The 13,780-nt window shown below is 48.8% G+C and overlaps 1 protein-coding gene across 6 annotated transcripts in view; it reads left to right on the top strand.

Moving 5' to 3' along the window:
- The window catches only part of LOC147899045 (uncharacterized), a 48,529-nt gene extending 38,062 nt beyond the window's left edge, over nucleotides 1-10,467 (top strand). For all 6 annotated transcript variants that reach the window (XM_087378138.1, XM_087378141.1, XM_087378140.1 and 3 more), the window contains 6 exons: nucleotides 6,043-6,120; nucleotides 7,776-8,063; nucleotides 8,169-8,357; nucleotides 8,448-8,510; nucleotides 8,811-8,882; nucleotides 9,173-10,467. In XM_087378138.1, the coding sequence (XP_087234264.1) occupies nucleotides 6,043-6,120; nucleotides 7,776-8,063; nucleotides 8,169-8,357; nucleotides 8,448-8,510; nucleotides 8,811-8,882; nucleotides 9,173-9,637 (1,155 nt within the window). In that variant the 3' untranslated portion in view covers nucleotides 9,638-10,467. The remainder of the gene's footprint in view (nucleotides 1-6,042; nucleotides 6,121-7,775; nucleotides 8,064-8,168; nucleotides 8,358-8,447; nucleotides 8,511-8,810; nucleotides 8,883-9,172) is intronic.
- Nucleotides 10,468-13,780: the final 3,313 nt, after the last annotated feature.

Genomic DNA, 13,780 nt, shown 5'->3' with positions numbered 1-13,780 from the left:
CCACTTTATTACAAGAGCTTCAAGCTCAATTCAAATTGGCAACATGCCACTTGTCTAAATCTAGACTAAGTCCTATTACATGCCACTAAGGGCCATTGTGGAGTCTTCAAAGCTCTCGGTCACACGAACCGCCTCCTAGATGCTTGTCAGGCTCCCGTTACGCTTAGGAAAAATAATTCTTCCTAGTACCTGCAACAATTAATTAAAGCGCACCACCATAGCACCCATTAATTGTTAGCGCTTTGCATGCAAATAACACACTGTGGACTAATTCTAGTCACGGTGGGCGTCCCCACTGAACACATGTGCACACCTAACAAATATAAAAATATATATTTATTCTCTGGTTGATCGGAATCAACACTCTTGATTATAATTAAGGAGCTTTGGCCAAGGGTCGAGGCGCCTTAATTATAGCCAAGTCTCTCCAACCGAAGTTGGCACATCTTGGTTAACCGGGGTTAACCCTCTTGGCGCATGCCAAGTCTTGTTGATCGAAGTCAACACTCTCTGACCGTAGTCAGGTTTACTTGACTAGAGTCAAGTATCTTTGACCGTAGTCAATCCTTTGACCATTAAAATAACTCTTTGACCATAATTAACACATATAAAACTCTTTAATTATGATCAAATAAATGGTCAACTATACTTTGACTTAGGATATTTACAATGTGGTGACACCGTGGTATAGGGGTTTCAGTGTAGCGGACTTCGATGCCCGCTTCCGCATCCCCCGCCATCCAGTTACCCTCATCTTCCCAGGCCTCGCAACAGAGCTTCGCCCGATCATTAAGGACTTGGGGGCGCACTTAGCCCAAGGGGTGCCACGTGTCAAAGTGGCAGTCCTAGATCCGCAGAGTATCCCCTGGTGTGGTGACGCAGCGCATTATGGTCACTGGTTGCCCAGATCAGTGTTTGAGATGCCACGCCTTCGGGCACCAGGCGCGCTCTTGCCCTCGCTTCACGAGGACAGAACCTCCGATGGCCCCTAGCCAAGCAACTCAGGATCCCCCTTGTTAGGCGTCGACAACGAAGGGGAAGGCTGGACTGAGATCAAAAGGAAACGGAAAGGAAACAAAACAATAACCAAAAAGCCCCCTCTCTAGCAGGAGACCCCTGAGGTCACCAATCAGCAGCAGCCCGGTAAGGGGAAGGAGAAAGGGAAGGAGAAGGTCAGCCAGCCTCCTCCTCATCTTTCACCCCACTCCCCTTCTCCTCCCCCCTCCTCCTCGGTTCCCCTACCTCCCCCCCCTCTGGGACCCCCCCCGGCACCTTTGGTTTCAGCCCTCCCCTCTCCCTCGAGCATGATCCCGCGGGGACCGCCCTCTCCTCCTGCGGCCCCGAAGCTAGCACAGACCTCTTGCGCGCCTACCCCCCCGGGCCCGGTGGAGGGGAGAGGCCCTTCCCCGCAGACGGCCAGCACCACCCCAGCTCTTCCGACGACCAGCACCCCTCTTTCTGGTTCTGACTCCTCATCTTCATCCCCCCACCCAAGGGCAGCTCCTAGAGCTCTACCTTTGGAGTTCTATCGAGCAGGACCTTGGGATTACTTGGATGCAGCTGGTATTGGCTCCTTCCCTGCATGCCTAGACATCAGCATCTTCTTCCTCCGAAAGGGGGCGGAGGGTAAGGTGTCCGTCCTCGCCCCCCATGATGGTCCTAGCTATTCCTTCACTATCACTAGTGACGGGAATGAGCAATGGACGAATGAAAATGTTTGGGAGACGATTCGTGATCAGTCCCAGGAGCAGGTACATGACTGGATTGGTAGCAGAGCAGCGGAGCTTCTTCAGCAGCAGTGGAAGGAGGGTGACGTTCGTCTGAGATGGCGCCACAGCGCCAAACGGTTCCGCCTTTTGGTCATCATTCGATCGCCTCTGGAGTGGATCTACGCGGAAGAGCTCCGCCCTTGGAGGACCTCAGAGGTAGTGGGCTTCTACAGTATCTCCCTGGCGGAGGCTTGGAGTTGGTTAGAGAGAGCTTACCACCATGGGACGAAGGGCCTTTCCCCTCTGCTGAAGGTTTTAGAGGATGGTTCCGATGATCCGGCCTCACCTTCGAAACCTTCACAGAAGCGCCTTCGTCTGCACAGTGGACATCCTCCGACCACCTCGACATCGACCGCAAGCAGACAGTTGTTTGTGGCCCATCTCTCCTCTTCATGAGTATACGCATTATCTCTTGGAACGTCAACGGGTTCCACTCATCTGGAACCTGCGGCCCTAGGAAGATGGTGCTCAGACAAGAGCTCTAGCCAGCTTTGGTGGGAAGGGTAGATGTGCTCCTATTACAGAAACACAAGCTTTCGGCTTCTCAGACCAGTAAGTGTGGGAAGGTCCTCACAAGGCACTCCCACAACTACTGGGAACCTTCGATTGGCGAGCAGGGGAGGAGCGGAGGTGTCTGTACCTCCATTGACGCTTCTCTTGTATAGCATGTGTGTGGTTTTGGCACCTTGATCCCAGAACGAGCGCTTTGGGTGGGCTTGAATATTGAGGGATCCCGCATCGGCATCCTCAATATCTATGGCCCGACCGACCTTAGACGGAGAGCCGCTTTCTGGAGCTTTTTGACAGACTTATTGCCAGAGATGGATTCTTGGATTGTAGGCGGGGATTTCAATAACCTTGAGACTCTAGAGGATCAGCAGGGACGGGGCCCAGAGTTCCTCGGTATAGCTCAGGCGGAGCAAGCGGAGTGGGACTCCTTGTTCGCTGTGGGAGGTCAGGACAGTTGGAGAGAGCCTTTCTTTTGCAGGTGGACAGGGAGCTTGGACCGTTTCTATGTCAGTGATTGGGCGATAGGCAGAGGTGGAGTCAGGGGTGGTTCTAGGGACGACCCTCTCTGACCATGCCCCGGACTCAGCCTCTCATTCCTTACCTCCCCGCACGTGCCGGATCCCAGACTCCATCTACTCCAGAGCAACGGTTCGCAGCAGGATAGTGGACCTGTGGGAGCAGGATTGGGACCCCATGGGGGATATGGCAGCTCAGGTAGCTGAGGTTCTTGCCGAGTCTAGTCTCATTTGTCAGCAAGAGGCGACTCTGGTCAGGCAGCAGTGGTGGGCGAAGGAGAGGGGCCTCAGACGAGACCTTTCCTCGATACAGCGGATGCAACAGTCTTCTCTAGGCTCCGAGGAGCTCAAACGACAGGAGGTTAGAACCCGAGCCATGCTAGAGGAGATCACCCAGAGTCGCTCAGAGTTCTCGTTCCACGCTTCCAAGTCCTTTTGGGCTAGGAAAGACGACAGGATGTGCAGAGAGTTCTTCAAGACTCATGGCCAGAGGTTAGCAGGGGAGCAGCTCCGCTCTCTTAGGGCGCAGGATGGTAGTGTCAGGACAAATCCATACGAGGTCAGGGACTTGGCGACAGATTTCTATAGATCCCTGTTCCAGCAGGAGTCCCCAGACCCTCGCGCCCACCGTTGCAGGGAGGAGGTGTGGAGGTATACGCCGACGCTCGTGCAGCCTAGCATGAGTGAGGCCCTTCTCGCCTCGTTTACGGTGTCAGAGATGCAGGATGCTGTGAGAGATATTGATGGGCAGAAATGCCCAGGTGAGGATGGGCTCTCTAGAGCTTTCTTCACCACCTTTTGGGAGTAGATCCACCAACCCCTGCTTGCAGTCTTCCAGCATATCTTTTCCAGCGGACAGATGCCAGAGAGCCTTGCGACTGGCTTGATTTGCCTCATCCCCAAAGGGGGGGACCGTCAGGAGATCAGACAATGGTGCCCTATCACCCTCCTTCCGACTGCCTATAAAATCCTCGCCAAGATGATCAGTAGCCGCATCCAACCCCTGCTACATGACTTGATCCACGACACCCAGACTGGTTTTGTCCAGGATCGCAGCATTTTGGACAACATCTTCACGTTCTCAGAGGCGACGGAGTGGGCCCAGCATAGTGGCCAGCACCTAGCCATACTCCTTCTTGACTTTGAGAAGGCGTATGACAGGGTAGACTGGCCCTTCTTGGAGGGCACACTTTCTCGGTTCGGTTTCCCAGACGAGTGGATTAGAGGTATTGCTAGCCTCTACAGATCGGCCTCCAATCGGGTTATCATCAGTGGCAGGATGGGGGAGAGATTCACCCTCGAGTGCTCGGTACGTCAGGGCTGCCCGCTTGCGTCCTACCTCTTCCTCTTTTTTGCGGAGGCCATGGCTCACTTCCTACGAGCCCGTACCACTGGTCTTCGAGGGATGCGCCTCCCTATCAGGGACGATGTAGAGCTTCTGGACTCCAAGTATGCAGACGACACGGCCTTGTATGTGCAGGATGATATTGAGTCACTGGAGCGAGTGAGATTGTCGCTAGAGGTTTTCTGCCTAGCCGCTGGGGGGACAGACATCCCCTGATTTGGAGCAGCCAGGTGACAGATGATACAGGTCGCCAGCTTGGAGAGAGGTCCCATATCCCATGGGCGCTCTGGGCGCGTGGGCTTGCGCGCTCGCTCCGGGTTTGGAGGGACGTCTATAGCCAGTTGGGCCCAGACGAGCTGGCAGCAGCAATAGGTACGGCACGAGGGATCCAGGCTCGGCGAGCGGAGATTGATGCTGCCATTCCTGTAGGTTGGAGGATTCCCACGGTCACCAGACAGGTCCTCCCAGGAGATGAGAGGTGGCTAGGGTAGTTCACACCCCACGGCATTCCTTTTGTGGTTGCAGGCCTTTTCTCGGACTCCTCGATTCTTTTCTTCTCCGTTGCCGATGGTAGTCGTCTCCAGAGCAGAGAGGCTGTGATCGACCCCTAGCTTCCGTGGCAGCGCCTTCGCATCATAGGGCTGCAAGCGGAAGCGTGGCATATGGAACCCCTGGTTGTGTAGGCCCAGGACTGGAGACTCTGGATTTGGGAGGGCCGCTCCTTGACAGAAGTGGAGTGGGACCCAGGGGAGTGGCGTTGGCCACCATGAGGCCTCAGAGAACCCTACCCCCTTCTTCTCATATAGTGCGCGTACCGGTAGGCGTGCTCTTGGGGCTCTCCAGCGCAGGCTACCCACCCAGGCACATAGCTGGTATGCCCAAGGGATATCTCTGGTCTTTCTTCGTACATTCTGGAAGACTCTATGGGCAAACTGGCGGCCGAGGAAGATCTCTTATTTTCTTTGGATGGTGGTCCATAAGGGGCTACCAGTTGGGAGTTGGCTGAGGCAGATGGGGCAGGAGGGGCACTGCCAAATGTGTTTTCAGGAAGAGGAATCCCTGAAGCACTGCCTTTGGAGCTGTTCGCATGCTCAGATAGTGTGGAAGTGAGTCATGGGGATTTTAGCGAGGGCTGCACCCGAGCTAGGACCGGTCACTTGGGGAGCCTTTTGCTGGTGCAGCACCGAGGTGGGACTTCACTTGGCTCACGAGTTCTCTCCAGTTTTCTTCATCACGCAGGCCACCTGGGCATACATGGAAAGCTTCCCCTGGCATCTGACAGAGACAGATGCAGGAGCGATGACTCGGCGCCCAGTTTGGGAGATCATAGGGAGTATTGTAGGCTGGCATATCTGGACTTCCAGATGCACGCAGACCCTAGGAGATCAGGCTTCTTCTGCTACCCAGACCCTAGCGGACATCTGGAGCACGATCATTCACACGCTCAAGGGTCAGTGGGATCAGAGTCAGGGGGACTCCCGGGCAGGGAAGGAGAAGAGATGGCGCTTCCTTCGCGACTGGGACCATCAAGAGCTTTTCTTCCAGCACTCTGCTCAGAGTCTTCAGTGGCATTACTCGCCCCCACCATGGCTGTTTGTCCACACTCAGATGATTATGCCCTAAGAGGCTTGTAATTATTTTTGTTACCCCGGGCTGTATCCGTTTTGTGATTACAGCCCGCTGGCCTTTTTAGGCCTTCTTGTACTCTCGTTTTCAAGCAATATAACTAGCACTACTTTTTGCGAAAAAAAAATGTTAGATGATACAGTTAGTTCCCATTCTGGCTCTGAGATAAAATTAAGGCCAGGTTAAAGGAAAGTTATCTTTTAGTTGTCATCTTTCCTCTTCATTATTTTGTACTGTTTTGGTTTTAAGCTAATCATATGACATTTTGCATTTACAGGGTGGACAACAGGCCCAACCTTTTTACAATTACTCGCAGCCACCTCAGACTTATATGCTGCCACCACAAACAACTCAGGCACGTCCTGAAGCTCTCTGCATTTGCCTTCGTGACCTGGAATGTGTCTGCTTCATGTTGAAACTAAGTAGGAAACATTTGCAGCAATTATTGACTTAATTTTATATGCTTGTGTACTGTTGTAAACATTACGGTAGCTTTGCTTACTACGTTCTTTTGATTTTGATTTTTCTCTTTTATTTTAAGTTTTGTTCCATGTCTCTTGCATACCCCTCCTTCCCTTGTCTCTTTTCAGTCTCCTTTGTTCTCGCTTGTTTTACAAAAAACCATTTTGTAAGATTGGAAAGATATAGTCTTATGAAGGTATATATATATATATATATATATATAAATTTTTATATGCTCTATGTTCTTACAAGGACATATACTATCAGCAAGCATCCCAGCAGGCACAGGTAATGTTACTGCTTTTCCCCACCTTATTGTGTTGGTGATGTTTTTCTGTCTGTGTCTGCATGTTTTTTGTTTTGTTGCAAAGGTTCATCATCTTACAATGTTTGCAATTATGGGCTCTTACAACTGTCCTTTAAGGGCTGTAAGATTTCTCTTTGATAGCTAATTTTCTACGTTAAATAGTATCAAAGTTACTTGGAGAAGTATTAATTTTCTATGTAGAAAAGTTACTTGGGGAAGCGATATGATGCAAGTAGGAATGCCGAGAGTATATGGATGAGTTGCGATTAAAGATTAGATATGCTCCAGGTGTCAGCCTGAGGTGGTGTTGGTATGACTTGGTTATTATGTGTCCTATTCATAGATGATCATGGTTGATAAGGCAGATGTGAGGTGCTGATCAGGAAAGTTTTATTGAAGTTACCTTATAGCCAGGCCCTCAGCTGTGATGAAGACCATTGTATAAATGGGTGCTCAAGTATGTGTGGGTGTGTGGATTTGTATGTGTGAGAGCATATGTTTATACTATGGTCTACACCCACTGTTGGGCGCTGATGACGTCAGTGGGGATGTCATGGTAGCTAGTCCCTGCTATGCGTGATGGAGTATATGGTTTTCAACCTTATGAGTGACTATCATAAGATTGAAACTGAACGATGTTGTGTTTTTAGACGATGAGTTTGGGCATGTTCCTGGTTTCATCTAGATACAGGCCTTCAGCTGTGATGAGGCTGTCAAGTTGGTGCATATCTCCAAAGATACATAAGTTTGATGGGCTGTACATGGTGACCACCAAGGGTGCCCTTTCGGCCGGGAATATGCTGTTCTCCCTGACTGGATTACCTTTAACTAGACCGTGATGAAAACTTCTCCTGTTTTGAAGCAGTTGGGCTCTCCTTGGATTGGCTTTTGGTCATGGAGCCTTGCCTTACCTACATGCTCACCTCCCCACAATGCAGTAATGCTATGAAGATGAATTATTGTGACTAACAAGTTTTGATCATTTTGCACATAAGCAAAAATTGTGAGAGACTAATGGATCTTTTTCATATTTTTGAAACTTTTGATGTCCCACTTAAGGAATCAATTACACATTACAGCCACATTCACCCTTGAAAAGTTCCGAGGGACTATAAAGGATGTGTGTTCTTCAGTGTTTTATCATTTTTCTGCTGTTACATGGTGTGCGCCTTTCATATAATAGGTTTCAATGCGGAAGAATTGGTGATTATATTTGTGGCAAATCTCTGTTTGGTGTCCAGGCCACAGATGCTCAACAAGAATGTAATTCTACTCAACAATATGGACAGCAATATAGTCAGCAATCATCACAAATGCATGGGCAAACTACTGGGCAACCTTACCAGCAAGTGACACAACAGCAGCTACAGCTCCCTTATGTACAGCAAGGGCATACTGAACAATACAGTCAGGAGCAGCAACAGCAGCAACAGGAGCAAATTCAGACGGCTTCTATAGCAGCTGCAGGAAGTGCTATGGTAATGGATACTTCCCAACAACAGGCGTATGCAGCTTATTATCAGCAACATGTAAGTACTCATCATCTAATATGTGTTTCATGTAGCTTAGTTTGGACATATAAGCATAACACGAGTCTTAGTTGATATATCATGTATTTTGGTGCTGCTTGTCAGGCACAGCAGGGCATAACTCAATCTGACACAGCAGCAGCAACATTGGCTGCCACAACTGCAGGACCAGCGGGAACAACATTAGCAGCCGCAGCATTAGCCTCAGCAACGTCTTCAACAATTGCTGCTGCACAGCAAAGCTATGAAGCTCAGTGGGCTGCATACTATGCTAGTCAAGCAGCTTATCAACAGGTGTGAAAGTGCAGGTATAAGAACGTATGATACTAACATCAACAGTGGTGCACATCATCTCATGTTAATTCTCCTCTAATCTGAATGCAGGCAAGCTATGCCCACCAACAATCCTATTCAGGAATTGCAGGGTCTGGTTCTGCATATAATGAGGTGATGTCTCTGTAGTTTCATTGTTTTCTTCGATTCATTATTTTCCTTTTCAGAGGATTATGCTCAATAAACATGTTTTTGGACTCAGTTGCAAGATGTCATGCTTAAACTAGGCTTGAAATAATTAGTTTGTACTACCTCATGTAAAAAATCAATCCATATGACAGGTCAGAACTTCACCAAGCCAGAGCTGAGATACACTGCCTCTATCAATTGAACTGTAGAAGAAATAATGCAATATCTGAGATTGGTTATTCAAACATCTAAGTAGATGCTGATATTATGGGATGGTTCTTGCAGCAAGCTTCAACTGTGGATGTTGGACAGAAGCGAACAGCAGACCAGATGGAATTTGCCTCACAGGCTCATCAGGTAGGGCAAAATGTGGCTCATTTTGAAATAAGGTAGGAGCTCTGAGATATAGCTCCTTTTACATGATATTGAGCATAGATCTACATTAAGATCTATATATAACTGCCTTACATATCTGAGGCATTGGATAATATGTGGGGGTATATCTGTGCATGTTAAACACGTTTATGTTCCACTCAAGTCACTTTTATCTGATTGATTACATATATTTTACTCAAACGTTCTCTGAAAGCTCGTAGGACATCCGATATACTTATCTGTCATGGCTGTTGGTTTTTCTGATTGCTCAGGCAGCCTACAATTATGCACAGGCTGCACCTGCAGCTTCAATCTACTTGCAGCAGGCACAGACAGGCTACTTGCAGCAGTCTGTGACAGGCTACTCGCAGCAGGCAGCAACAGCCTACATCCAACCTGCAACAACAGGCTACACCCAGCAGTCAGCCATGGGTTTGGCTGCTCAGCAGCAGCAAAGTAGCAATGCTACAGCATATCAGCATCAGCCAGGATCAACTGCTTCTTTCTATCAGCAGCAGTCTGTTGCAGCCCTTTCTTATCAACAACCGATAGCTGCTACAACAGGATATCTGCAGCAATCCACAACTGGTTTGTCAGGCTATGATCAGCCCACTGTACCACTTGCTGACGGTTATCAACAGCAATCTGCAACTGTGACAGGTACATTCACAGGAAGTGTTCAAGGTCAGACTAGTGTTGTGGGTTTGTATGACCTCAGCAAAAGGCCTCGTTATTAAGTATACGTTAAATTCCAGCTTTGATAATTGGCTCAGTCAAAGCTTGATTTCTGGTTCAGACGACTCCTGTGTGTCTGAGTGCCAATGTGATGCCTGGAAATTGGATTTTTTGGAGTTTTCAAACAGAGGTAGGAAACGTTCTGCTCAGTCTACCATTGGTGGTAGATGAGAGGCACCTCAGTACGGAAGTTCAATCAGAAAAACCAATCCATGGGTCATTACACAGGAAAGTCATGTGATGTGTTTTGACACAAATCTACTAATGGTCCTTTGTTCTCATGATGTTTGGACGCTTATCCAATGCACTCTTTATTGTGCCCACTGATGAACAAGCCAAGACTCACCAGAATGGATATTTATTGGCCGCAGAGGAGAGCGTATGGGTAAACCCCACCTTTAATTTTTAGAAATGCGCACAGCTGTCTGGAGGGTTAAGCAGTGTATTGATTAAGAATCTGATGAGTTCACAAAACGGAACAGCTGCTGAAAAGATTTTCTTACTATACTTTGGGACCTGAAATCAGGTCAACATTGTTGTAGTACTTCAAAGGCATGTGGAGGTTTGGCCTTGGCTCTATTGTTAGGCTATGTAACCTCAATCATGAAGTGCTGTAAGTAGAAGGTAAGTGTGTCAAAGACCACCTGATCTTTCTCTTTATACTCAGTTCTTTTGTCAGACTTGAATTCTTTTGAGTTTTGTTTGGAGAAGACTCCATCCTTGTTGAAGTTACCCCAATGTTACCCCAGCGTAACTTTTAAGTTGTAAGGTTGGTAGTAGTGTATTGATTCACGTGGGCCTATTTTCAATGTTGTGCTCTTATTAATTGTTATCAAGCTGCAAAGTCTGTTTTATTATCTTCTTGTCTGACAACATTGAGTTGTCTGTCTAATTAGTCATCATTGGTAGTCTTGTATCTGGGATCGATCTTGTTATAGCAGACAGTGTGTTAGAGCAAAGGGTTCGATTAGATTCTTGCGAGTTCCCAGCTAATCATGACACAGGAAGACACATCTCAAGACCACGCGATGCATAATGAGAGTTTTTCCTTTTATGAACTGAGTGTCTTAGTTTGTGAGCTAGTGCACAAGTGTTTGCGATCCTTCTTTAAAGCGCATCCGCTTGAGGAAATTGGGAATTCCATTTCCTGGGTGAGCCATCTCAGAAACAGCTTTAGGAAGCATTCTCTTATTTTCATCAGCAACCCATACGTGTTTCCTCGTTCCCCGGTTTTTTCATAGCCTTAAGATTTTTGTACATTCACAGTTTTCAAAGCACTGATGAAGTTCTAGTTCACTGAACCAACACATGGCCGTGCTACTGAACCAATACGTGGTCGTGCTAATATTGTCTAGTCATGCTGACATTCTTGTTTGGTAGCACGGCCAGTATTGTCTTTGCTGCTATCTGGAGTGCATTGCAGCAGCAGAATGCTCTTTTGGCAAGAGAGTATTTTCTTCGATGTGAATGGCTTGAAAGCTTGTTTTGATTGCCGACTTAATGCGGAAGCTATTAGTGATGGTCAGCTCCTATTTTTTGGGTTTCAGGTTTTTGCTTGATACAGTGTTTGCTGGAGTTTCAGCTAGGTCTTGCTTTGAGGGATGATTGTCATGAGAGGATAGCAGGAGAGCTCCGATTAAATAGGTTTAGAGGATGTAAGATGATAATAACAATAAGGAAGACAGAAAAAGAAAAAGACTAAGACTAAACATGCTTTGCATTGTAAAGAAAAAGCTACCTATTTAGGATTGTGGGTGCTAGCTTTGATGAAAAGGGTGCTTGCAGTATCCCTTTCTTGGTAATTAGCTATGTTAGGATTTCTTCCTTTTTTTGAAAGATTTCATACAAGACAACAGCCCCGAAGGTGCTGAGTATGAAAAAATCAAAAAAGGCTGAAAGAAAAACCAGTCTGTTCCAGAGAAGACCAGCTCACTGCCTGGGGATCTTTGGAACTGGGGCTAATAGCCAAGTGGGGGGACTATACAGCCAACGAATCCCTCGCAGAGTGAAGATGTAGAAAACACTTGCAGCCCAAGCCTTGTAGAAATGAGCACGCCTCTCAATAGTCGCCCTGGAGCTTGGAGTCCCATGCTCCCAGGTGGACCGTAGAGTGTAAATGATATCTTGCCAGATGGCAATCACGGTAGCCGAGGGTGGCACCGGGTGCTCTCCCATCACAAGATTGCAGCGAGCCACCCAAATGTTCCAAGCTGTGATGCTGGCTACCACCTCTAACATTGTCTTCCCTAGGAGGAGGAGCTAGGGCGTCAGGGGGGGCTGCCTCGTGGAGTGCAATCCTCTGAATGCTCTGACCATGTATCCGGTAGGTTGGGGAGATCTCATCAATCTGAAACGCGTGTCTTTCCTCTATCAACCAAGCCACCATCCCCCAGGTGTGGTCTCTGTGAAGACTCTACATACGTGTCATGATCATGAGGGCTCTCATCCAGATCCTCGCTGCGCTACGACAGCTCCATAGGTAGTGTGGGATAGTCTCCAGGACACCATCTGAGCAGCAATGGCACTGTCTCTCCACTCGCATCTGCTCCAACCACGGGCCGATGGGCAAGTCTCCGTGGGCTGCCAGCCAGAAGAAGTATGAAATCTTCCTTGGTCGCAAGCTGGATCACAACCCCATCTAAAACCTGGAGTGAACATCTCGGGGCACTCTTTGGGTCACCCAGTGTCTCTCCCTTGAGAGAGTCCATCTCGACGAGTCCATCTGAAGTCTCTTGCCAATCCGTGTGGTGTAGGAAAAGAAAGGCACCTCATCTATCGTCTCAACAAGGCCACCCTTGGAGGGCCAAAAACACTTCCCCAGGTCCCACTGGACTTTCCTCAGGGGTCGACCCTCCCATAGCCAGAGGCGCCATCTAGAGGCATCCTACTCTGAGATACTGGGAGGATCAGTGTGCCACTCCTTCCTCAAGCGTCCTACCACTTTGATCATGTGCCAGTGTATCCCATCAAGACTCCCATCCATCTCAGGGTCACTCCAGTGAGGGGTTGAAGTAGGCCTCCAGGACCTACACGGAAGAAGCTGGGGTGCATGCTATCGCGCTGCATTAAAATTTTGAAGGGAACACCAGTACGGGAAAACTACCCCAACCATTTGTTCTCTCTCCAAATGTGAAGTCCTTCCCACCAGGACTCAGGAATGGCTAAGTCGATCTCGCCCATCCGTTGCCTTGTCCCTCTCAGATGCGCTAGGGCTTCAAGTCTCACCTCAACTTTCATAGGTAGTCTGCTCCAGTGACCAAAAGACCCTGTTGGACCACTGTCCCACTGTGACCAACCAATGTGAGTCCGTTGCCCAAGCATACGTCCCTCTTGATCTCTGATCTCTAGGTGCCCACAGAAGGGACTGACGCTTGAATTCCTCTTTGCATCTGGGCGGACGGATGAGACCCCTTGCTAGTCATTCCAAACCGTGTGAAGACACCTCATCAGGGGGGAGCCCTTCCTTGTAAGGGGGGCCTCTGAGAAGATCCATCTATGTGAAGGTTTCCATTGTTCCCCAGTGCGTGGGGTGTTCTTCAGAAGCCCTCTCTGTAAGAGGAGCTTCCAAGGCTCGGCACCTGGGGTGAGGCCACGAACCACCAACTTGCCCAGAAGGGCCCTGCTCTACATCTCCGGATTAATGATACCCAAGTCTCCCAGTGCTTGCGGCATGATCACTGTCTACCAAGCTACTCGGGCCCTAGTGTTCCTCGTGCCGTCTGAACCTGCCCAGAGGAAGTTTCGTACCAACCATCGGAGCTGCCCAATGCATCCTCTGTGAAAGCACCAACAGGAGGCAATATACCAGGCAGTGGCAAGGACTTGGTTTGTCACTAAGGCGCGACTTGCGAGGGAGAGTTTGGTCGAGCTCAATAGAGAAGCTTGCGTCGAACACTCTCAACGATCGGGGCAATCTGTTGCTCTGTTGTGATGTCAATATCCACCTGGCCTCCGAGGTATCTTGTTGTCTGGCCCCGCGGTATCCATCTGAAACCAAAGTCACTCGCCCACTCACGGATCTCTTGCGTCTCCTCAAAGCCCGTGAAGAAGCCTATGGATTTCGTCTAGTTGATCCGTGTCCCCGAGGCCTCACAATAGATAGCCAAGGTGCCTGTGACTCTCTCTAGACTCGCCGTGGTGCCCTC

This window comes from Dipteris shenzhenensis, chromosome 8 (assembly GCF_047967505.1).
Source record: "Dipteris shenzhenensis isolate YYH24624 ecotype China chromosome 8, Dip_SZ_1.0, whole genome shotgun sequence".
NCBI lineage: Eukaryota > Viridiplantae > Streptophyta > Polypodiopsida > Gleicheniales > Dipteridaceae > Dipteris > Dipteris shenzhenensis.
This window is presented reverse-complemented; position numbering and strand designations above follow the sequence as displayed.